At 35.8% G+C, this 25638-nt stretch overlaps 1 protein-coding gene across 4 annotated transcripts in view; it reads left to right on the plus strand.

Annotated features, from left to right (window-relative positions):
• Positions 1 to 25638, plus strand: part of HMCN1 (hemicentin 1) — a 474548-nt gene that overhangs the window by 403518 nt on the left and 45392 nt on the right. For all 4 annotated transcript variants that reach the window (XM_032317251.1, XM_032317250.1, XM_032317254.1 and 1 more), the window contains 14 exons: positions 903 to 1047; positions 1426 to 1553; positions 1857 to 2013; positions 3733 to 3854; positions 4046 to 4210; positions 5816 to 5923; positions 6346 to 6483; positions 6625 to 6759; positions 11160 to 11429; positions 14218 to 14408; positions 17844 to 18057; positions 19890 to 20024; positions 20423 to 20613; positions 22609 to 22690. In XM_032317251.1, the coding sequence (XP_032173142.1) occupies positions 903 to 1047; positions 1426 to 1553; positions 1857 to 2013; positions 3733 to 3854; positions 4046 to 4210; positions 5816 to 5923; positions 6346 to 6483; positions 6625 to 6759; positions 11160 to 11429; positions 14218 to 14408; positions 17844 to 18057; positions 19890 to 20024; positions 20423 to 20613; positions 22609 to 22690 (2181 nt within the window). The remainder of the gene's footprint in view (positions 1 to 902; positions 1048 to 1425; positions 1554 to 1856; positions 2014 to 3732; positions 3855 to 4045; positions 4211 to 5815; positions 5924 to 6345; positions 6484 to 6624; positions 6760 to 11159; positions 11430 to 14217; positions 14409 to 17843; positions 18058 to 19889; positions 20025 to 20422; positions 20614 to 22608; positions 22691 to 25638) is intronic.

The raw sequence follows: 25638 nt of genomic DNA on the forward strand, positions 1-25638 counted from the left end.
AAAAGACAACATGTAGTATTTGTATAATGGCTATATTCAACCCATATTTCAAAAAAAATTAAAGATACATTATCTTAGAGGATAATCTATGTCCAGTTGTTATCAATGTATCCTGACATTTTGTGTCATTCACATCAGAGCCATTGAGGAAGTCACACTAAGGTTCTGGGTGACAGGTGGTTCATTATTTAGTTTACCTTCATTCATGTTGGTGTTTGAGTACATATGCACTAGACAGAGACTGCCGTGGGACTGTGATTCTCTCTAATCTAAAATCTAAATATCAAAACTTGCCAATATTTGGGAAGATAATACAGACTTTTCCCCATCACAGTCTCTCTGGTTTTTTAATATATAAAACTTTATAGGATATTGAGTGACCCACACAACTAATATCTCTAACACTAAAATTAAAATTCAGGTTCCCTATTCCCATATGAACTCAATGATTAATAAAATACATGCTCTGAGACTTGCATGATTAATCACAGATGTGCTTTTCATTAGAACAGCCCACTTTCTGTTCTCTATTTAAAGTGAAGTTGTTCCAGTGTTAACATTCTCAGACCATTATTTGGCCAAAGAGAAATAAGAAATATCATCTTTAATTTGCATCAGACCAGAGCTGATGCATGTTCAACATCTCTCCTACAAAGCCAGATTTCACACACCATATCAGGGTTTTAAAACCTCCTTCCCCCACCCGTGCTTTATTTTTAAAACTGAGTATCTTGAATAAGACTTTAGGAATTAAACCCCAATTCTATTTATACTAACCTGAATTAGCTGTGGGCAAAGCTATACATTTGACTCAAAGCTAACCTTGTATTACCTCTTCAGAGTCTTAGTTCAGGCTGTATTGTTGATATGAATGAAGCTTTCCACGTGCATCTCTTGTGCAGTTCCTCCAAACATAAAGAGTGGCCCCCAGAGTCTTGTCATCCACTTAAATACGTCAACGGTATTGGAATGCCTTGCTGAGGGTGTGCCAGCCCCAAGGATAACATGGAGAAAGGATGGAGCTGTTCTCACTGAAAGTCATGCAAGGTAACAATTCTGGAAATGGATGAAAAATACTGCAATAACTGAAGTATGAATCCCTAAATCTTTCCCAGTATATTATCTTAATATTACACTTAATATTAGTTTTTCATCTTAATATGAAAATCAAAATATACTGTTTTAAAAAGCATAATTCTATGGCGTATGGTCAACACATAATCATTATATCATCCAAGATCACAAGTCCATCTGCTCTGCACCTTTGCAGAATATCCCTTTTTTCCACCAAGGGTATTGCAAATTTCTAAAGCAGGAAAAAGTCTAAAAATGGATTTATGTCTTTTAATATACTCTTAGTCAAAATTCAGATAGTCAGAAAACAAAAGCTGATTCCAAGAACTTCACTTGTGATCTTTCTTGTAGATACTCCATCTTGGAAAATGGATTCCTTCATATCCAGTCGGCACATGTGGCAGATACTGGGCGATATCTGTGTATGGCTACCAACGCTGCTGGAACAGACCGCAGGCGAATAGATTTACAAGTCCACGGTAAATACACTTGTAGGAACAGCTTCTCATCTTTGGGTTAAATATTCTCTGATGGCCTAAACCTGTGAGTTCATAAAGACCTTGATATCCAGGGCTGTATAAAGGTACCATACTCTATTGTGAACAGTCAGTACCCATGTTTTCTCCTCATTGTGGCTAGCACCATCACAACACTAAATTCAGAGTCTTCTTGTGTTTGTAACTATGTAGCAAGTTACCAGTGATTAATTTCAATCTGGTAGAAACACATCAGATGGCATACTGTTTGCTATGTTTCCCTCTTATTTGTTGGCTTTGTTTTAGTTCCTCCATCCATTGCTCTGGGTCCTACCAACATAACTGTAACAGTAAATGTTCAAACTACTCTGGCTTGTGAGGCTGCTGGGATACCAAAACCATCAATCAGGTGGAGGAAAAATGGGCATCTTCTTAATGTGGACCAAAATCAGAATTCCTACAGGTAAGGAATCATTTAACTGAAAAAACCCACCTACATTTAGAAACAAAATTTTAAAAAGAATTAACATTTCATCTCTATCAATGGGGACAGCATTTATATAAAGTGTAAAGAATTAGCTAGTATGTAGAGAATGTGTATTTTTCTTGACATGGAACTAGTTTTTCAGTCTAAAAGCTTGTTCTGAGTTATGAGTTCAACTTTTCTATCCATAAGCCCTGTGGATGATGATCAGAAGATCTACAAAATTAGATTCTTATTCTGCTTTATTTTTCATAGCCTCTTTTGGAATTTTATAAAAAGAAAGAATGAAAATATTTGGTATAAGGGAACAGCTATTCTGTAAAAATAATACCACCTTTAGCTATAGAATAAAAATGAAATTCTAAGCCTTGAAATACAACTTTGGTATTTGGTAGCATGGGTAGGGAGGAAAAACATCCTTGTTCTCCAATTTTTGCATTTCTTCAGCTTTACTTCAAATATTTCATAACATGACAGCATGTTTTTTAAAAGCTAACACTTTAATCACTAGGAATTTCTTTCTTTCTTTTTTTTTAAGATTTTATTTATTTATTTGACAGAGATCACAAGTAGGCAGAGAGGCAGGCAGAGAGTGAGAGGGAAGCAGGCTCCCTGCTGAGCAGACAGCCCGCGGGGCTCAATCCCAGGACCCTGAGATCATGAGCTGAGCTGAAGGCAGAGGCTTTAACCCACTGAGCCATCCAGGCGCCCCAATCACTAGGAATTTCTGATGATGTAAATGAGCATCATTTCTTGTATCTCAGTTAAATTAACAGATATCTTGTCAAGGGAATTGCCATAATGCTAAAAACAAGTGTTCTTGTAGATTTACTTTGATAATAATCAATACTTATACATTAGGAAATACGAACTGTGGAGTGTTTCACTTGAAATTCTGTTGTTTCTTTCTCACCTTTTAAATCTTTGGGTACTGGGAGTCTAGTGATTGAAAGATATGTGCTATGCAGAAAATGTGCAACACCTTTTAAAAAAAGCATGTCAAATGTATGCCCATTGAATCAAATCATTTTTATTCTAATGGTGCACACCTTGAAGTAAGGAAATAGATATTTCATTTAGATTTATTTTTCATAACATATGCACATTTACTAGACCTCTTAAGCATTTGAAGTGATCCAGATCACTTTAGTTTTGAATTGGTTAGAAGTTAGGGAAAAGACTTATTGATATACATACTAGGTATCTCAAAAGTGTTCTGCACACGTAAGGAGACATGCAAAGTAGGGCAACATGTAAGACAGATGCACTTGTAATTACCAGCCTGTCAACGGAAATAATCGAATGCCAATCTGCAAAGTTCGTGACATTAGAGGTAGTTTATGTGAAGCAGTTGAGATGGTTCTGGAATGTATTCGAATCTCAGTAAACAGTGGCTGTCATCAGCATACTCATTTTCCTATATGTCACTTAGGAGAGCATGGTTGATCATGATATAAGCAATCAGAAAATGCAGGAGTCCCTCTTCAAGCAATCCTTCTATACAACTGCTTCCTCTAAATCTTCACGTTGAGGCTCTATTAACCCATTGCCCATACACAAAGAAGTCTGATTCCTCGTTTTAATACAAGGAAAGAATTCCATTTCCTTCAATTCACAACATGGTACCGTGTTGTGGTTGAACCAACATTTATGAAAATTGACCTGTAGTACATCATCGCTCTGAACTTTTTCTTCTAGGCTCCTTTCTTCTGGTTCACTGGTCATTATTTCCCCTTCTGTGGATGATACTGCAACTTACGAGTGCACTGTGACAAATGATGCTGGGGAGGATAAGAGAACTGTGGATCTCGTTGTCCAAGGTAGAACTGGCTTAGTATGTGGATTAACAGTTATTATAATGATGCATTTCATCATCCCACTACTTCCCAAAAGGGCTTCCTTTTCCACTTACTAACTTTCAGTGTAGAAAGAGAAATATGTATAATAAGGCTTTGGAAACCTGTAAGTACTGGAAATGTGTACTTCCTAATTACTGTTACTGTTGTTTTAGTTCCACCCTCCATAGCCGATGAGCCTACGGACTTCGTAGTAACCAAACATGCCCCCACCGTAATCACCTGCACTGCTTCAGGAGTTCCAATTCCCTCAATTCACTGGACAAAAAATGGTATAAGGCTACATCCCAGGGGAGACGGTTACAGAATTCTGTCCTCAGGTAAGACCAGGCTCAGTCATTATACATCTATGATGACACTAGTTATTAATGGATGAACTTACCTGGCCTTTTGTTGCACCAAAATAAAAAAAAAAATAAAATGCATTTCATTCCTAGTCTTATACATCTGGGAAAAAAAATACAGTTAGAAAGGGAAGGGGAACTGGACAAAGGCAGAGAAAAAAAAAAAGTCTGGAAACAAAATCACAATAACTGAATATAATAGGAATGATCACGGAGATTTTAAGTGCATACTTACTAATCCTGAAGTTTCACAAATTCACTGGTTGCCTTTGAGTGAACCACACTCTTTCTATTGGCCAGAAAGAATCTCCATTCATTTAATAAAGATCTAGTGCCCAAAATAAGTTGTATACACCACTGAGTTTCTGAGGCTATAGAACTGGGAGGGTTTTCAAGGTTTTTGTTTTCAGGGTTTTTATAACTGAGTGGGTAAGGCTGGGTGATAAATGTTAGGATGGATAATTTTTGAGAGTGGTAATAGCCATCATTTATAGAATTTATGTACTGAAAGAGAAAAATTATAAATTCATCTAAATGAAAATATAGGTAATGCACATTGGTGTTTTGTATTGGGAAGGTACACTAGAGTTGAACTAAAGTAGCAGCTAACATCCTGGGGCTTTATGCATTTGTACATGTTATTCTAAGGGAATTTGTTTATTTTTTCAATAGAACAGAAATGATGGAAGATTGTTCTCAGGGTAGAACTTGGCTCTCAAAGCCAAGTATTTTGGCTGTCTCTGAAATGTGTATAGATTGGTAGCAATTAAAATCATAAAATAGAAATTAACTACCCTTCAGCACAAGGTACTGTGTTAAAAGAACACATTGGAACATTCTCAAAATATTAAACAAGAGTTACCATATGACCCAACACTCCATTCCTAGGTATCTACCCAGAAAAATGAAAACATATGTCCACACTAAGACTTGTATGCAAATGTTCGTACAGCATGATTCACAATAGAGAAAGTAGAAACAATCCAAATGTCCATCAACTGATGAAAGAATAAACAAAATGTGGCTAATCCACACAATGAAATTCTATTTTTCAATAAAATGGAACAAAAATACTGGCGCACACTACAACAGAAGAAACTCAGAAACTGCTCGCAGTGAAAGAAATCAGACACAAAGGACAGCTGTATGATTGCATCCACGTGAAATATTCAGAAAAGGCAAATATATGAAGAAGAAGAAGAAATTCGTAATTGCATGGGGCTGGGGCTGGGAATGTGAAGTGACTGTAAATGGAAAGAAATTTCCATTTAGGGTAATAGAAACGTTCTCAAAATCAGGTTGTGAGAATTGCATGACTCTGGAAAGATACTAAAATCATAAAATTGTGCATTTAAATGGGTGAATTTTATGGCATGTAAATTTTGCCTAAATAAAGCTATTAATAATGATCAAAAGGCACTGCGCTGGGCCCTTCAGGGGGTTACAAGTATGAGTATAAGCCAAGTGTTCCTGTGCTATAGTGATGAAAACACAAAACCAGAATGACATAGTTTATCGAACCAGAAAAATGGTTACAGAAAAATGGATGTTCTAGATACATAAATACTTTTTCCTTTTTAGGAGCAATTGAAATATTTGCCACTCAGTTAAACCACGCTGGAAAATATACCTGTGTTGCCAGGAACGCAGCTGGTTCTGCACATCGACATGTGACCCTTTATGTCCAGGGTATGGAAGGTCATTTAATTCATTAAAAGCTTGTTTTTTCTTCAAGTCATGTTTATTCTTGAAAGGATGTACTGTCTAGACTTATGAACCACAGTAATATCTGGGGAATATGAAAGACTGATAAATATTTTTCAATAAACGAAGAAAAACATACAGATGAAAAATCACACAGAAAAATCCCTAAATTATTTTTTTCTTGAACATCTATAATCTGTTCTGGCTTCTAGTCTCCTAATGGAGTTCTTCTAATGGAATCTGCCTACGGAAGCAAGACTCAAAAAAAAATGTAATGTGGCCAATGTTCTCCTTTCCTCTGGACAATCGAATCACTAATAACATGGAAATATGGATCTAGGTGTGATTAACTTTTAGACAGTTCTGCCACTAACTGGTGCCATTGCTTTTTCTGTTGGTTCTTATAGAGCCTCCAGTCATTCAGCCTCAGCCAAGTGAACTCGATGTCATTGTAAACAATCCCATTTTATTACCATGTGAAGCAACAGGGACCCCCAGTCCTTTCATTACTTGGCAAAAAGAAGGCATCAATGTTGTCACTGCAGGTACCTACCACTGTTTCTATCAAGAAAATGACAAATCAGTGTTTCGAAATTCAGAAGTCAGGATGATTATTTTTAATGAAAAAATTAAAAAAAAATTTTTTTTAATAAAAATTCTTCCCTGTGCTTTCATAACTGATGCAGGCAAAAGCCATGCAGTTCTTCCCGGGGGCGGCTTGCAGATCTCCAGAGCTGCCAGAGAAGATGCTGGTACTTACATGTGCGTGGCTCAGAATCCGGCTGGTACTGCCTTAGGCAAAATCAAATTAAATGTTCAAGGTACCTAAATAGTAAATTTCTATGTCTTCATTGCAGAGATGCTTGTAACAAGGTGTACACCAAAAGTTCATCTATCTAGAATAAGGATGCTACTGTAGTTCTCAGCATTCTTATATTACATTATACAATGTGTTTTTTCAGTTACCCTTATGAAGAAGAAAATTTAATTCTTGGGGGCTTTTGGGGGTCATTGTTTATATAAGAAAACTGACGCATCTCATGGTATTTTGGATTTCTCTGAACTTCATATGGTACTCTGTTTCATTGTAGCACATGCTTAAGGTAACTTTTAAAACCAATCTCTCCATGATACCACATTGGATACATTTATGAAACATTAGATTCTAATATCCATTTAAAAAATCATACATTTTTTAAAGTCATACATAAAAAATCATAAAACAAAAAAATTGTAATTTCAGTTAACCAACTTGATGGAAAAAAATTATTCTGTTGACAAAGCAGGGTCTTTTCACATTTAACTGTTATTTTCTTGATATAATATTTGTATCTTGCATGTATTAGTTTTGTGACCTGGAAGTAGGTTCTGAGCTTCTGAATTTGCATTAGCTGATTTCAAGTTTCTGTTAAGTATGATTTTCCTGTGGTATATTACTGACTATAGTAAAGTTTACTTAACGTGTGCATTATAAATCTAATTTCTTTATAATGCTAACATTTTCTCAACAAATATTTATTGCAATAATAAGTGGAAATACATTGCACATTACAGACATGATCCTTCCCTTATGGTGTACAGAAGGGAAAAAACTTAACTACCACAATAAATGAAATAATTATAAATTCTGACATATGCTAAGCAGAAAACAAAAGGCTGAGATGGGAAGAATGGGGAAATGTGGGGACCATTTGACATTAGTGGTTAAAGTAGGCTTTAAGAAGTAGGCTTCTGGGACACCTGGGTGGTTCAGTGGGTTAAAGCCTCTGCCTTCACCTCAGGTCATGATCCCAGGGTCCTGGGATTGAGCCCCACATCAGGCTCTCTGCTTGGCAGGGAGCCTGCTTCCTCCTCTCTCTCTCTCTGCCTGCCTCTCTGCCTACTTGTGATCTCTGTCTGTCAAATAAATAAATAAAATCTTAAAAAAAAAAAAAAGAAAAGAAGAAGAAGAAGTAGGCTTCTCTAAAGGGGTACCATTTGGGCGGAGACCTGAGTGATAAGCTAGGATGAGCCTTGCAAATGTGGCAGCGTGTCCAAGGGAGAGAGGACAGCGCATGCGGTGGGCCCACAGCAGGAGAAAATAAGGAAAGAAACCTGGCAATGTGGTAGAGTAATGGAGAAGGAGAAGGCTGGCAAAATATGAAGGAAGTCAGAATAGGTGAGCCAATACATGGAAGGTCAGACGGACCACACAAAGTTTAAATTTTCTTCTCTATGCAGTGGGAGACTTTATGGGTTTAGCCAAGATGCTCATTTGGTTTTAGGAAGATCTCGTTTGGGGCCATGTAGATGATGGAGCAAGACTGGAGCCGAAGGTGCTATTCAGGTCCTCTAGGCAGCGTGTTACAGCCTGGCCAGAAGTAAGAGTGGCCGTGTAAGTTGCAGGGGTAAATGGAAAAAGTGGTGGCTTTAAGATACTTCCAGGAGGTGTAACTGCCAGGATGAGTGATGAATCAGATTTAGGAGGTTAGGAAAAGAGAGGAATTAATGATGTTTCCTGGGCTTCGGGCTTGAGATAGTGAGTAGATAGATGATAGTGCCATGGGGGAATGGTAGTGCAAGCGGGGGGAACTGGCTTTGGAGGAAGGAAAACATGATTTCTGATTGATCCTACGGGATGTGGGAAAGTATGAGAAATCCTAATAGAGATATCAAATTGAGTTGAATATTTATGGATTCAGAGCTCAAGGGAGAAGTAGAGGGTAAGATATAAATTTGGAAGTAATCAGTGTGTTTTAGTCCACAAGACTGGATCAGAATTTGTACAGAAAAAAGAGCTAAGGACAAAGACCCATCACTCTGCATTGTTTAAAGGTCTGAGAAAAGAGAGGATGCTGGAGAAGAGTACAAAGGAGGAGGCAGAGATGTTAGAGGGAAACTAGACGGAGGGTAGCAGAGGAGAGTGTTTCAAGAAGGGAGTGGACGCTTTGTTGAATGGAAGTGAGAGATCAGTTGGATAAGGACCAATAAATATTCATTAGTTTTGGCAACATGGAGGTCATGGAAAGAACATTTCCATTTGGAGGGATTTTTCCTTCACTAATTGATTGAAATTATTGGTATGAGCAATTACGGGACAAAGAAACACATTAAATGATTAATAACATTTCAACATTTCAAAAGCAGAGATAGCTACACGCTTTAGAGGTATGAAAATTCTGAACCCAGTCTCCCTGCTTGCACATATAGTATGTAATGGAAAGCACAAACCCCAACCAAATAAGGTTAGCTGATACAAGTAATTTTGACATGGTTATTCATAATTTTTTTTACAACTTGTTGATTTTATTTTACTCATCACTACTAGTGTTTTTAAGATTTGGTCTCAGGATGTCTAGGTGGCTCAGTTGGTTAAGCATCTGACGTCAGCTCAGGTCATGATCTCAGGGTCCTGGGATCAAGCCCCATGTCTGTTTCTCCCTCTCCCTCTGCTCCCCACCTGCTCTTGCATACACATGCTGTCTCTCTCTCTCTCTCTCTCTCTCTATCGCTCTCAAATAAATAAATAAAATCTTTAAAAATAAAATAAAATAAGATTTGGTCTCCTTGTGGTTGACCATTTCTCCATATCCTCTGGAGATGCGGCAGATAGTTCTAGGTCCTTAGGACTTGCTACACACAGGGCATTACTGGGCTCTGCAGCTCTCAGAGATCTCATTTCTGATTCATTTCCCAGGCAGTATGTGATAATAATCAATATTATTACCTTGTTTCTCTTTTAAGCTTTCTGAGTGGGTAGTAGTTTGTTTTGTTTTGTTAGTTTGTTTTTTGTGGGTTTTTCTCACACATACTGAATGGGTATTTTTACTGTCATTGTTGTCCTCTGCACCTTGTCACTGTCTCTGGACTTGTATTGACACAGATGAATCATCCTCTTCTTTCTTTCCTGTGTGCTTGTGGTCGGTTGCTCCTGGCTTGTGCTCAATTGTTCTCTCATAATCATTTAATATTTTTTTGAGGTTCAATAAACTATCCAGGCCATACCTAATTGGTAATCAGCCTACTGGAAACATCGAGAACACCTTATCCTAAGCTCTTCCACAGCTTTCGGAAGAAGTGGGAAGAGTTTTATATATATAATTCTTTTCCATGATCTACTAATTTATTTATTCAGTCACTCAAGCAATACTGTGTTAAATATAGCTGCTGTATTTGAGATACTAAGCACTGTAGGAATACTTGAGTCAAAGTATCTCTGAGCCGTTGAATAATTTCCAAACCTTGAAGGGGTCTAGTCTGAAAGTTTAAGTAGCTGAAATGAATCTCATAATACAGTATATTAAATAAAATGCCTCTGTTGACACAACCTAAAACTTTTAGACATGCAGTACCTCAGGAATACATGTTTATGTTTCATTTAAAATTATCATTTATATTTGTTGGCTATGCCGGCAACAATATTCTGAAAATGGCTCAAAGAATTTTCTTTTCCCAGTGGAGAGGTTCCTCAAAGCGTTAAAAATAGTGCTACCCTATGACCCAGCAATTGCACTACCGGGTATTTACCCCAAAGATACAGATGTAGTGAAAAGAAGGCGCACATGCACCCCAGTGTTCCTAGCAGCAATGTCCACTATAGCCAAACTGTGGAAGGAGCCGAGATGCCCTTCGACAGATGAACAGATAAAGAAGATGTGGTTCATATACACAATGGAATATCACTCAGCCATCAGAAGGGATGAATACCCAACATTTGCATCAGCATGGGTGGGACTAGGTGAGATTATGCTAAGGGAGATAAGTCAAGTGAGAAAGACAATTACATGGTTTCACTGCTCGTAAGGAGCAGGAAGGGGGAAATAAAGCGGAGGGGGCGGAAATCAGAGGGAGAGCCAAACCGGGAGAGACTATGGACTCTGGGAAACAAACTGACGGTTTTAGAGGGGAAGGGGTGGGGGGGATGAGGGAACCTGGCGATGGGTATTAAGACAGGCACATATTACATGGAGCACTGGGTGTTACACGCAAACAATGAATCTCAGAACACTACATCAAAAACTAATGATGTACTGTATGATGACTAACATAAGATAATAAACAGTTTTTTAAGAAAGGAATTTTTTTTTCCAGTGAAAAGAAAGTGTAGTGATCCTTTGATTGATGATATGGTAAAGTCAGGATTTCATTTCTTTCTGTGACTTCCCTTTGCTAGAGTGGTACTCTAGTGTGTAAATGGTACCTTTATGCTTTTAAGATGAAGTTTACACTTTGTATCTTTCAGTTCCTCCAGTCATTAGCCCCCATCCAAAGGAATATATCACTGCCGTGGATAAGCCCATCTCCCTACCCTGTGAGGCAGATGGCCTCCCACCCCCTGACGTTACCTGGCACAAAGATGGGCGTGTGGTTGTGGAATCGGTCCGCCAGCGCATCCTCAGCTCTGGGGCTCTGCAGATAGCGTTTGCTCAGCCTGATGACGCCGGCCAGTACACGTGCATGGCAGCAAACGCAGCAGGATCGAGCAGCACAAGCGCCAAGCTCACCGTCCATGGTAGGTTATTTAACATGAATTATTTCAATCAGCTGCATTGCCATGGCAAAGAGAGAAGACCATTGAGAAAAAAAATAGGATGAAAGTCAAAGTCATGCGAAACCAGCAATCCAAAGTGGTGTGTGCTTGTGTGTGTGTGTGTGCGCGCACGTGCGTGTAGTGTGTAGGTGAACTTATCCTTCTGATATAATATGGAGGCTCTGATTATTGGTGTGGGCAAAAGAAAGGCTGTGATCAAGTGCATGTGTGAGAAAGAAAGAGAGATTTTATTGAGATAGCCAAAATAATTAGTGAGTTGCCAATCATCCCCTCATATTGTGGTTATTATGAGTATTTATACTTTGGCTGTAGATCCCATTTATGGGGTTCGTTTGTGTCTTGTGACTATTCTGCTTATTTCCCAACTTGCAAATGGTCTTCACTCAAAACTAATCTCCATATGAGCTACATTATTTAGTGTTAACCTGATGAGAGTTGGAAATCTGTTCGATTTATTATTTAAAATGGCAAAATATTTATAAGTATATTTTTATAACAGAAAAAAATCGTTTTTTCTTTGTATTCAGACAACTAACAAAATACCTAAGAGTCAGCATTGAAATATTTTCATTTTTTTTTGTTTTATTTTATTTTATATTTGTTGTGTTATGTTACTCACCATAAAATACATCATTACTTTTTGATGCAGTGTTCCAAGATTCATTGTTTAGGTACAAAATACAACACCCAGTGTTCATTGTTAATGTATATTTTAAAGATTAAAATACCTATTAATATCAGTGTGAGGAAACAATAAGTAAATTAAACTCTTTCCAGCTACTATTTTCAGAGGTAACTCTTGTAAAGATGACCCTTCGCTTTATCTTTTTTTTGAAAACTTGTGAAGGCTCTTTTTTATGCTCCAGGTGTGTTTGAATTTCCTATGACTTCATAGTTAAAGTGATTATTTCAAGCAGACACAATTTTAATTGAATAAATAAATAATAGCCCAAATTTTAAATCACTATTTATGAGTTTTTTAAATATTTCCCCTGGTTTATACGTGCTTTCAGTTCATACAATTGAATGAGTCAATACACATTAGTTCTTTAGACTCAAATACATAATACTCCTCTTTTTCAAATTTGTATAAAGTTTACCAAAATTAACCATATACTAAACAACAAAGCAATCTTTAGTAACTTAAAAATAAGGCTACAATTCCTTCCCACGATATAATAAAGCTAGAAACATGTAATAAACTTTTAACACCTAAACCCCAACCCCAAGGCAAATCTAAAAATACCATTCTAGTTAACAAGTAGATCAAAGAATATGTTTTCGTTTTCCTACTATTTAGAAAATAATAAAAATAAGGATATTACATGTCAAAATGTATGGTGTGTTGGCCAAAGTTAAAATCAAATGTAAAGTCGGAGCCTTAAAATTTTCATTTTGAAAAAGAAGGAAGTAAAGGTACTAATGTTACAACTTCATCACCACTAGTAAAACTGAAATATCAACCCCAAGAATAAAAAAAAGATAAAAATACAATATAAATTAATTAAAAATGGATCAAATATTTACAATTTACCATTCAACAAAATAGATTTGTATGTTTTTTCTATAATTTGTTTGCGTGTATATTTATTCAGATATGGTTTATGTATTTATTCATATACTAAAAAAATAATCTTTGCTAAATACAACTTTTGTCCTGTCACTTTTCAGAATGTCATTAAAATTGATCTATTTCTTACTGATATGTTTGAATAATCCCAAAGGTAATAGTTTTTGGAGGGGTGTGTATTTTTACTTTTTGAGCCAACTATTCTTAACACTTTTTAAGCCTTTTCTTTAGAAGTAAATAACTTAATTCCAAGTCCACTAAGCTATTTGTTTGTATTTTTATATAGTCAGTTGATCTTTTTATATTGCCTAAATTCCAGGCCAAAAAAAATTCGAGGCATATGAAGTATTTGCGTAGAGTTCTGAAATCACTATAAAAATTTCCTCTAAAAGCTGAATTAAATGTCTTGACGTGGTTTTATTTTTATTTGTTGTAACACATGAAATACTACAATAAATATTTTTTTCCATAGCACTTTATGATATTCAATATGGGGTGAGTGCTTTACAGTGTTTTAAACTGGTGACTTTTATTAGTTTGCTCTCACAATATGTCTGTGCTACAAATCCAATGCTTATACAACTATGGACTAGTTTGTTTTACTTCACTACAGTAAGCATAAGAAACTTCAGTAAGAGAAAGTTAAGAAGGGGGACGTGGGTGGCTCAGATGGTTAAATGTCTGCCTTTGGCTCAGGTCATGATCCCAGGGTTCTGGGATTGAACCCCACATCTGGCTTCCTGCTCAGCCATTAGTGAGCTTGTCACTCTGTGTCAAGCTCAGAGTGTGAGCTTGTCTCTCTGTGTCAAATAAATAAATTTATTTTATTTTATTTTATTTTATTCTCGCTGCTTGTCTCTCTGTGTCAAATAAATAAATTTTAAAAATCTCTAAAAGAGAGAGAGATGGAAATTTAAGAAATCAAATAAAATCTAATCTAGTTTTTTGTAATTTGCTTAGAAACTAATTATGAATGTATTCAACAAGTTCAAATCCTGTAGAGTTCTTGCTATAGGCATCTTTCATGGTAACAAGTAAACAATAACTTAATACATTTTATTTTACTATTTCCATCAAAATTATCTTCAGAAGAGCCCTTTGTGTGTGAATATTCTGTGCAAACGAGGATATTATTGCACTCAACATCCTGAATGACTATCTTTTTTAAACTCTTCTTAGTACCTCCTAGAATCCGAAGTACAGAAATACACTACACGGTCAATGAGAATTCACAAGCCATTCTTCCATGCATGGCTGATGGAATCCCCACACCAGCAATTAACTGGAAAAAAGACAATGTTCTTTTAGCTAACTTGTTAGGAAAATATACCATTGAACCCTATGGAGAACTTATTCTGGAAAATGTTGTGGTAAGTTTAATAGATGTGAATTGGTAATTCACCCTTTTACTTTTAGTAACTCAGCCTGGAAATATATTCTTTAATAATGAAAGAAAAACACTCTTACGAATTCAGGCCAAAAAATGAATTTTACACATGTTTCATTTTATGGCCCATGTCTAAGAATAATATTTTAACAGACAGTAGGACCTCATATATGGCCTCCTTCTAAAATTATTTTACTTTTGTGGAAATCTGTTTATCAGGAAAAATTCTAAGTTCCTCTGTTATATTCCATGCATGTACCCAAATATGGGAGTGATTAGAAGACAGGAGATATAAGCATGTCTGATGCAGTATTAAGCAGATATGAAAAGCAATTTTTCTGTTCTTTTCAGAATTTTGAATAACCCTTTCTAATCATTGACAAGGACGTTAAAGTCTTAGGGATCTATGCAAGCTAAGGTTTTTGAATATTCTTATGTGGTACTGACCCAGTTTACAGAACAGTAGCTGTCAGAAGCATCTCAGTATTTCAGTGGTCACCCACTTGAAGAAGAATCTATGTATGTATACTACATGACTTTTTTAAAAAAATTTACTGTGTGGTTTGAGAGTATCAATACTTGGTACCAAATATGAAACACGATTAAAATGTGAATCACTTTCAGGGCTTTTGTGCGTATCTTATTCCTATTCCTTTTCCTTCAAAATACCTAAACTTCATTACAAAATCTTTATGGAATTAAATTTGAACAGATTAAAGGAATAAAATTGATTACATTCATTTTATAGTGTAATTTTGGCCCTTAGCCAGACTCCTGGGATTATCAGGTAAATAACCCTAGTGACTGGCTGTGTCACTAGGACTCTAACTGAACCAACAGGTGCCAGCGAAAATTGTAATTATTCAAATCAGTTATAAAATGTGCCATTATTTTATTTTAGGTACCACTAAGAAAGAAAAAGTACAGTTAAGTAAACTAGAGATGGTCATCCATTTCTAAGTTGTATCCCAGTTTCAGGGATATGAAAGGTTAAAAATGTGAATTTTAGAACTGATAAAATAAGGATAAATTTGTTTGCTTAAGCTAGTAAATGTCTTTAGTGGGATTACCCCTGGGCTCAGGAATGTTGGATTTGGGCCTGTTTTTACACATACAGACCAGAAGGAATTAAAGGAGAAAGAAAAGGGGACAATGGGACAATGGCCCAGATTTGTTAAAAAACAAAACAAAACAATAAAGTAGTTCATAAATACCAGATGACGATTCAAATGATAAGTAGAGATCTACTTGTGAATAGTATGTACAATCCAGATTTTAAGTGCTTCACTTTCATAAAATCCTTGATTGTAAGCTTAAATTATTATAACCTGAGAATCTAAGAATAGCTAAATGATATGGAGTTTGCAGAGAATGTGATTTATTCTTGTTTACCCTTTAAAAAACGTATGCAGCCAATCAGATTTAGATTGTATCTACTATTAGGGATTACAATTTTTATGCTACATCTCTAAGCAATCAATTCTTTATTGTTTCAATGCAAATATATATATTTTTTTATATATGACTATATATCGTCTTATTATTTGATTATATATAGTCTTAAGCTTTTAAAAGAGAAGGAAAAGTCTGCAGTTGGACTTAATGCATTCAGAAGCATTCAATGATTAATTCAACAAATATTTATTGAATACCTTCTGTGTGACCAGAACTGATTTATGCACTAGTAATACATGAGGGAACAAAAGACTCAAAGATCCCTGCCTTCATTCAGTTTATTTCTAGAGGAGGGAGATAGACAATGAAAAAAAAAATAATATATAGAATGATAATGAACAATGTGTATAATAAGTCAGAAGAAAATAAGTAGTTTGAAAAATAAAAGAACAGTAAAGGGGATCAGAATTTGGAGGGTTACTGGTTACATTTTTTTTAATAGCATAGTCAGGGTGAATCTCCTTTAGGAAGGGACATTTGAGTAACACTTGAAGGAAGTGAGTTAGCCAGGCAAATATCTGGGGTAAGAGCATGAGAAGCAGGTAAAACTGGGATGTTTCTCTCTCAGATATCTACAGGAAAGAGCTTAAGATGGGAACACACCTAATATATTGGAGGAACAGGAGCCTAGTAAAAGCAAAGAAGAAAAAGAACAAAAAAAAAAGAAAGAAAAGAAAATGGAGACCGGATCATGTAGTATCTTGTAGATTATAACAATTTTGCTTTTTACTCTAAGTAAAATTAGAATCCAGTGCAGGTTTTGAGCCTGGGATCAATGTTATCTGCCTTAGTTTTTTGCAATACTACATTGACTTTTGTAATGAGCAGAGGCAAAGGAAAGGAGAAAGTCCTGTTGGGAAGTTGATTTGGAGTCCGAGGAGAGATTATGGTAACAGAGAAGGGGTGGGAAGGGGTTGGATTCTGCATATACTCTGAAGCTAGGTTTTCCTAGTTAGATTGCCACTACAATGTGAAAAAGAAAGAAGTACAGATGACTCAGATGCCTAAGAATAAAAGGCATTAACAACTGGAAGGACAAAATAGTCATCAACTGAGATGATGAAGCTACAGATGAAACAGGATAGTGAAAGGGAAATTGGGGGTTCAGTTTTGGACATGAGTTTGAGAAGTCTTTTGGGCATACCAGCAGAGATGTAAAATGGGAAGTTCAGCATAGTTGGAGTTTGGAAGAAAGATCAGGGCTACAAATACTGGTACTCCTCAGAGTATACGTAGTATTTAAAACCATGAGACTGGATGACATCCTTAAGGAACCAAGTGCAGGTAGAGAAGAGGACTGAAAACTGAGCCCTCTTGCATGCCAGCATCAAGACATTAATATTGAAGGGAAACCAGGAAAAAAAAAAAATGGAAATGGAGCAACCAGTGAGGTAGGAAGGAAACTAGGAGAAGGGGGTAACATGGAAGCCAAGGTGTCAAATGACGTCAAATGACGCCGTCCCGGGACATCTAGTAAGATGAGTGCCAAGACTGGCGATTGCATTTAGCAAGTGAAACTTCAGAATTGCAGGTACTGTTGCCCATACCCTTTCCATCTCCTTTGATAATTTTGGTGGTCTTTGGTGCCACGTTACCAAGACTGACGGCTATGCTGTCAAGATGCTACCAAACTTTGATATTACGTGTTCTTTGTTTGTACATTGTAGAGCTGCAGTACACTTAATGTTTAGTAAACTTGAAAGCTTCTGTAAAGTTTTCTGAGATCTTATTACTATAAAATGCTCAAGTTCTGTAGGGCATGGGCCTTTGTTTCAACTCCTATACATTTTGAGTTATGTCCTGCAAAAGCCAGCCAGATGGTTGAGACTACAAGATGGAAATTTAAACTGTCTTATTAAATAAGAGTGCTCCTTTGGGAACCAAGCTATGCAATTTTATGTATTTTATGGAATATGATGTAAGATGATGTCATTTTAAACACTATGATTTTTCTTTATTTAAGCCGGAGGATTCTGGCACCTATACCTGTGTTGCTAACAATGCTGCAGGTGAAGACAGCCACATGGTCAGCCTGACTGTACACGTTCTCCCCACTTTTACTGAACTTCCTGGAGATGTGTCATTAAATAGAGGAGAACAGCTACGATTAAGCTGTAAAGCCACTGGGATTCCATTGCCAAAGTTAACATGGACCTTCAATAACAATATTATCCCAGGTTGGTAATTTAATTCTTAAGTAAATAAATATATCCATGAAGAACTCTAAATCAATCTCCATGTCCTTCAGCTGTGGGAATTGATTGAAAGTTACATGAAGAGATGGGGTACCTGGGTGGCTCGTCAGTTGAGCATCTAACTCTTGGTTTCAGTTCAGGTCATGAGTTCAGGGTGTGGGATCCAGCCCGACCTTCAGGCTCTGTGCTCAGCAGGGCGTCTGCTTGAGAGATTCTCTCTCTTTCTCTCTCTCTCTCTCTCTCTCTCTCTCTCCCTTCAGCCCTTCCCCCTGTGCTCTCGCTCTCTCTCTCTCTCTCTCTCTCCAATAAATAAAATAAAATAAAATGTTACATGAAGAGTCGATTGCTTTAAGTTCTGTAAAATACGTACATTTGCCTGGATTTTACCCTATACCCAGTATATATGTTCTTTTTTTCATTCTTTTGAAGGATAATTTAATCACTGGACCATATGTGACAGGATATTAGTAGACATTTTTACCTAAAAATAATCTCCCTTCCCCAGGAGAAGACAATCTTGCATACACAGGTACCTAAACTTATCCTCCCTGATAAATGCATTAAGGTGGCTACTATTGGAGTCCTGAAGATTCACCTAATTTTACAGAGGAGAGCTCTGCTTCTCACTGTATGAATTAATATTTATTAATCTCTCTTATAATGTCAATCAATTATGTAGAAAATTTTTGGTCACTGTGTGCACTACGTGTTAGACTAGTGCCTGGAAGCCAGAAACACTCATCTCTGGAAGGACACTATCTCCTTATTTGTTAGACTTTGTCATCAGCGAAAAGATGTTATCAGTTAATAAGAAGTTGTCATACCCAAAATTGAGTTCTGAGATACTGCACTATTAGCATTTAATAAATGCCTTCTTAGAAAAGAAATAATAAGGCTGAATTCTTCTGTTACAAAGATTTATACTAATGACTGAAATTCATCAACTCTATTCTCTTAATGATAATAGCATATGTCACTAAGGAAAAACGAAGTCTAAAAAAATCTATTCAGTACTGTTTTCTGAAAGTGTAATAGTAATTCAGCAATTTACATTTTTAAAGCTTCATTTTCCACTTAATATTCAACAGTATGAAATCTTTTGAAGTAATTTGAATGGAGAAAGCACTCAAGGTAAACATACTAATGTACTTAGAAATTTGCTGGTCTAATCAGAATCTTATTAAGTATAGTTGTTTCATGATTAACATGTTTACCTTATTCTCTATTCCAACTATTATAACTAACTTTATAAATATTTATATCATCACCACTTATGGAGAAGTGTGAATTATTACAAATTTAATCCTGTTGTCATTATTACTTAACTAGCATGTGTTTTCATGATTTCCCTTCTGACCTGCCAAGTCTATTGAATTACAGCTGAAAAGGTTTTCATGTTTTTGATGTAAAGTGTTTGGGAGGAAAAGGGGTGGTGAGATAAATGAAATGGAAAATGTCATAGGTCTGAATGAAAGATTGTTGAAACCCAGAGAAACTACGAAACAGATTTAGGCAATGCTTTGAGATGAAGGGTGTACTTTAAATCTAAAATAATTTTAAAAGATGTTTATTTTCATTCTCTTTTCCTGTTCCTTCTGCTGTTTTTCATTCTTCAAACAAGTGTCTAGAGACATAGCAAATAGCTCCGGGGAAGAAATCTGTGGAAAAGGCTCTCTTCTCCAATGTCATAATGAGATCTCTAGTCCAATTGCTGACCAACTCATAAATCCAACCTGTAAAATATTGAGCTGTTGTGATGATTTTCTTAGGTTACTGAGAGGCATTTGTGCCATTTCCTGGCCTGTTTCTTTCAGCCCACTTTGACAGTGTGAATGGACACAGTGAACTTGTTATTGAAAGAGTGTCAAAGGAGGATTCAGGTACTTACGTGTGCACCGCAGAGAACAGCGTTGGTTTTGTGAAGGCAATTGGATTTGTTTATGTGAAAGGTAGGTAAACATGCTCTATTTTTAACTTATCATTTATTTATAACGAATAGTTTGTGTTTTGCTTCCTTATTATGTAGTAATTCACTATAAGTTCAGTTTATTAATCCATCTAGTCCTGTTGCACAGATGTGCAAATTCATAAGAAATAAAAAATTATCAACATTCAACTTAAAAGTAGGTAAGCAAAGAGATCATTTGGTACAAAATGGAATCATCTGCTTAGATTATTGAAACTAACCGAATTATCTGTTGGATTAGTGTGAACAGTTGATTCTGAAAATTCATGGGGTTCAAAAGTGGCTTCTCCCTTCTTCACTAAACTATCTCTAAGTAGGCCAACATCACAAAGAAATGATCAGAGCTTCCTTTTACTTACAATTGTTTATTGTATTTCCCAGAACCTCCAGTCTTCAAAGGTGATTACCCTTCTAACTGGATTGAACCACTTGGTGGTAATGCAGTCTTGAATTGTGAAGTGAAAGGAGATCCTGCCCCAACCATCCAATGGAGCAGGAAGGGGGTGGATATTGAAATAAACCACAGAATCCGTCAACTGGTCAATGGTTCCCTGGCCATTTATGGCACTGTGGTAAGTCACACTGAAATTGTTGATGAGCACTTTAAGCACCACAGTAATGCCTCTGTATAGGTGCCATAAGTGGAAAAATTTCTCTTGTATTCCTAATTAAATCATAAAATCTGAGGGCCGCCTGTGTGGCTCAGCTGGTTAAGTGGCTGCCTTAGGTTCAGGTCATGATCCTAGGGTCCCACATTGGGCTCCTTGCTCAGCGGGGAGCCTGCTTCTCCTTCAGCCTGCTCTACCTGCTACTCCCCATGCTTGTGTTCTCTCTCTCTCTCTCTCACACACACACAGACAAATAAAGTCTTTTTAAAAATCATAAAATCTAAACGAATGGTTTTTCTTTTAATAAAGAACTGAAACAGTGGTTCAAATCGATTATTTTTAGACTTCAAAGAAATACAAGCAACAAAATAATTCTGCTGCTTTGTTCTCAATCATTGATCTATTATTATTTAGCATCATTAGATAACCTCCTCATATCTGTATTACAGCAAGGAAATTGAAGAATTACAAACACAATTACAAATAAGTTACATGATAACTTTCATTACTAGGCAGATAACTATTTCTGGCTTTCCAGAAGCTTCAGAAATTCAGAAAATGAGGGTTGCTTTAAGTTATTCTAATTTTGGGGTCAAGTGAACGAGATATTTTGTCTAAAAATTTCTCAACTGGACTACATATGGGTAATATCACATTGTTTAATTAATTGGAATAATAATTAATATACAATATTTAATCATCTAATCCAATGAACCACTCTTAGTCTTTCATTCTCTTGGATTTTATTTCAAGATCAGATGTTGTTCCTTGTCCTTTAAATTTTGAGATGATTTCTACCTTTAGCTGCTATAACACCAGTGAGACTTAGATTTCTTTGTTATCATGTCCTTCCCTTTCCTCTACACAAGTATTGCTACTTCTGAAGTCCTTGGTACTTCTTCTACTACCACCAATGTTCATACTAATACTAATTATTTTTACCATACAATTTCAGATTCTTAAATATTTATGTTCAACTCTGCAACTCTTCCAGGTTCCAATTACAGTTTCTTATTGAAAATTTCTATTTGGATGATGCATTGACACGCCCAATTAAATATCTGTCTTCCTTCTCCCATCCTCCTCTATCTACTTCCTGCAATTCAGTTCTCCTTCATTGACTTGGTGCTTCTATTCCCAAATGATCCTATTCACAAAACTTTTAGCAAAATTTGTGACTCTGATTAGTCACCAAACCTAAACCGATGGAGCATTATCCTTTATACCACATATCTATAAATTTGGGACATATTCTGTGATGTATCATTATCAGTAAATTAGTTTTTCCTTTCTCTCCTGAAGTTCACACTCTCTAGATAGAGACAATCCTTAATTTTTTTAATAACCCCCACTAGAATGGTTTCAACATTTGTTAATTTGTCCTCATTATTTTAATGCTTTTTAAGGTATCTGGAACAAGAGGGGCCCCCGGGCGGCTCATTCTGTTCAGTGTCTGACTCTTGATTTCAGCTCACGTCGTGATCTCAAGGTTGTGAGATCGAGTCCCATGTTGGGCTCTATGCTGAGCATGGAGTCTGCTTAAGATTCTCTCTCTCCCTTTGCTCCTCCTTCCTTTCTCTCTCTCTCTTTAAAAAAAAAAAAAAAAGAAGAAGGAAAGAAAGAAAAAAAATATATCTGGAAGGATAGCCTAGGCATTTTTCTTTGGTGAGATAATTTTGGATAGAAGATTATAAAAAATATTATTTTGCTTCAGTTTCCTAGCAATATTGTTCCCAGAGAACAATAACAGGCTGTTTTGAAAACATTTAGGCTGTGAATTTTTTTTCTCCTTTTTCTTGTTTTTAAACCTATTTATGAAGGTAAATATATGTAGTTTTTGTCTATTTCCATGAAAAATCCCTTCTCAAAAAAAAATTATATAGTAGCTTCATGGTGAAAAAAGTTATTTACCCTGCTCTGTAGGCTCACATTTTTATAAAGCACTGCTTATTTCCATAGAATGAAGATGCTGGTGATTATACGTGCGTAGCTACCAATGACGCTGGGGTGGTGGAGCGCAGCATGAGTCTGACCCTGCAGAGTAAGCTGCTTTATTAAACTCTACATAAATACCTGATTGGAGGAATGTTGCCTAATGAAGAACATTCAGGTTCTTTAACTTCATAGCAATTATATCATCAGTAGCTTTCAGAGTGTGTGTCATTTAGTTTTCTGCTAATGATAGAGCAGTTTGTTATCAAGAATAAAATTGATATAGTTTTGAATAGATTTTTTTTTCTATTTTATCTAATACATGCAGTTCAAGATTGTGGTTGCTTGGCAGCAGAGCTTTCTTTTGGTTTCAGTCGAGAACCCTTCACGTAGTTTGCCATGGTTCTGTAATAGGCTTACAAAAATGTCATTTTGTGGCACTTTAAAAATGTGTATTAAAAATAAAGACTAATATAAATGAATTTAAAAGTGCTCTAGGTTGGTTGCTACCAATCTTCCATGAAGTAATTATGTGTTCTGGGCAGGACTATCATGCTCATCATGAGGCCCCTTGGTATAAGCCATCAGAAGGACAGTCTCCAGAACCACTTCAAGATCAACCTGGAGATAGCATCACTGGGTTGAGAATTTAAGTGAACTAACTTATTTTGTGAATAGGCTCAGTATTTAATGGGATAAATTTATGTTTTCTTCTTTCACTTTTGAGAGATGCTATAGACTAGCATTTACTAATGGTTATTTGCTAAACTACTCTTATCTAAGACTTAAACTTCTTAAAATCTTTTCTAGAATTTAATATTTAGTAATAGATATTTAGTAAATGTCTAAGACAGTGTTTTTTCCCCAGATTTATTTAGGTATAAATAATAAATAAAACTGTATATATTTAAAGTGTACCATTATGAAAATTCAGTATACGTATACACTGTGAAATGATTGCATGAATGGAGTTTATGAACACCTCTGTCATTTCATAATTACCATTTTTTGGTTTTGATTGTTTTGGTGAGAACACTAAGATCTCCTCACTTTACAAATTTTAAGGATACAGCGCAGTATTATTAACTATAGTCACCATGCCAAATGTTAGATCCTTAGAACTTATTCATTTTATGTGAAAGTTTGTATCTTTTGACCAACATCACCCATTTACTCCAATCTATTCTGTTTCTATGAATTCAACTATTTTTTTAGATTCCATATATAAGTGATATACCATACACTATTTATCTCTGTCTGACTGAATTAGTTTACCATAATGCCTTCCAGTCTATCCATGTGGTTGCAAATGGCAGGATTTCCTTCTTTTTATTGCTGAATAACATTCCATTATATAAATATATACTCATTTTCTTTATCCATTCATCCATCATCAGACACTTAGATTGTTTCTGTATCTTGCTAAGACTGTGTTTCATTAAAGTACATATTTATCAAACATTAGCCTTGTGGGATGTTATTAGGAAAGAACTAGAGTTCCATGGTCAAATAAGTCTGAGAAAAAAAATCGATAAAACAAAGTTCATTCATTTGTCAAATATATAAAGAGCCCCTACTATATGCCAAGCCCTGTTTAGTTGCCAGGTTTCTTTACTGCAGATCTTTCCTGAAATGTTAATATGTTGATGTTTTATAACTCAGCAAGAGAAGGGTATAGTATGCCACGTTTCCCAAATAAATATTATACCCATGAAACCTTCCTCCCTTCTTTGTTGGGTGAATGTAAGTAGGGGGTCACAGTGATTAATCTCTCCTGGAAGAGTGTTCAATTGATCTGGCTTATGAAAAGCAACATTAGATTAGCTTTTTTACATGTACTGATGATAAGTTGATTTAAATAAATGAGGCATATAAAAATAACAAAATATAATTTGTTTAAAATTAAAATTCAAGCACCAGAAGCAATGTTTTCATTTAGATAAAGTACCCGTATTTAACTGATCATTATGTGACTGGTAGAATTAATTCAACCACGAAAGATGTACATATGGAATTTTACTGTTGAGTTAATTTATAGTCTTATGAGCAATTGGAAATGTTCAAATATGGTATGGAAATTACGATTCTGAGTTTTATTTGACACTTTCTTTGACCATAGTAGATGGAGCACATATGCTTATTTAGTCATTATGTTATCATTTAGTGTTGAATGATTAATCTAAGGCATTTAATTTATTCAGCAGCAGTTTATTGAACACATGATGTAATCTGAACACTGGGAGAGAAGTAAAAGCCCCAGCCCTGAAAGTTCCTAAAGTTAATATAAACATCAAGTAAGAACGTCTTGTGTAGGATGATGTGGACATATACACAAATAGTGCATTAATGATACTTACGAGAGGTCCAAACCTCATATGAAATACTTTTGTAAAAGACAACATATCAATAATATCTTTACATAAAATCCTAGCATATTAATGTCACAATGAAACACATTTTACTTCTACTTTTGTCTTATGTTCTATTATTCCAGATACACTTCTCTGTCTAAAATGGAGCCAGGACCCTGAATTATCTGATATTCATTACTTCTCATTGATCAGGACTTTCCACCACTCAGTTCAAGCCCACTACGTCACAGTTTTCACTTTCCAAGAACATACAGGCTCCTCTTTGCGTCCCTATTCAAATGTGAACACTTCTGATTAAATATGTATTTGAAACCTTGTATGCTGCTTCTGCCCGGGGTGAACCATCCTTTCAAAGCTAAATCCATTTCCGTGCTATTTCCTTCTCTCCAAGTAGACTTCTTTCTTCTGTATATAATCTTACCCATTTTTGAAAATCCAGTTCAAACTTCTTTTCCATGAAGTCCCATATTCTATCTTTCTCGACACAGTAGACCAGTATAAACATTCTTCCAGCAGCTATATACAGCTACTTTTACATTTTTTCCACTTTACTTGAGCAGATATGATCTACTATAAGATACTGGCAACCTCTACTTCTTTCTGGAAGCTCCTTGCTTTGATTGCCAGGATACCATTCTCTCTTGATTTTCTTCCTACTTCAATGATCAGTTCTTAGGAACTTTTT

This window comes from Mustela erminea, chromosome 17 (assembly GCF_009829155.1).
Source record: "Mustela erminea isolate mMusErm1 chromosome 17, mMusErm1.Pri, whole genome shotgun sequence".
In the NCBI taxonomy this organism is placed as follows: domain Eukaryota; kingdom Metazoa; phylum Chordata; class Mammalia; order Carnivora; family Mustelidae; genus Mustela; species Mustela erminea.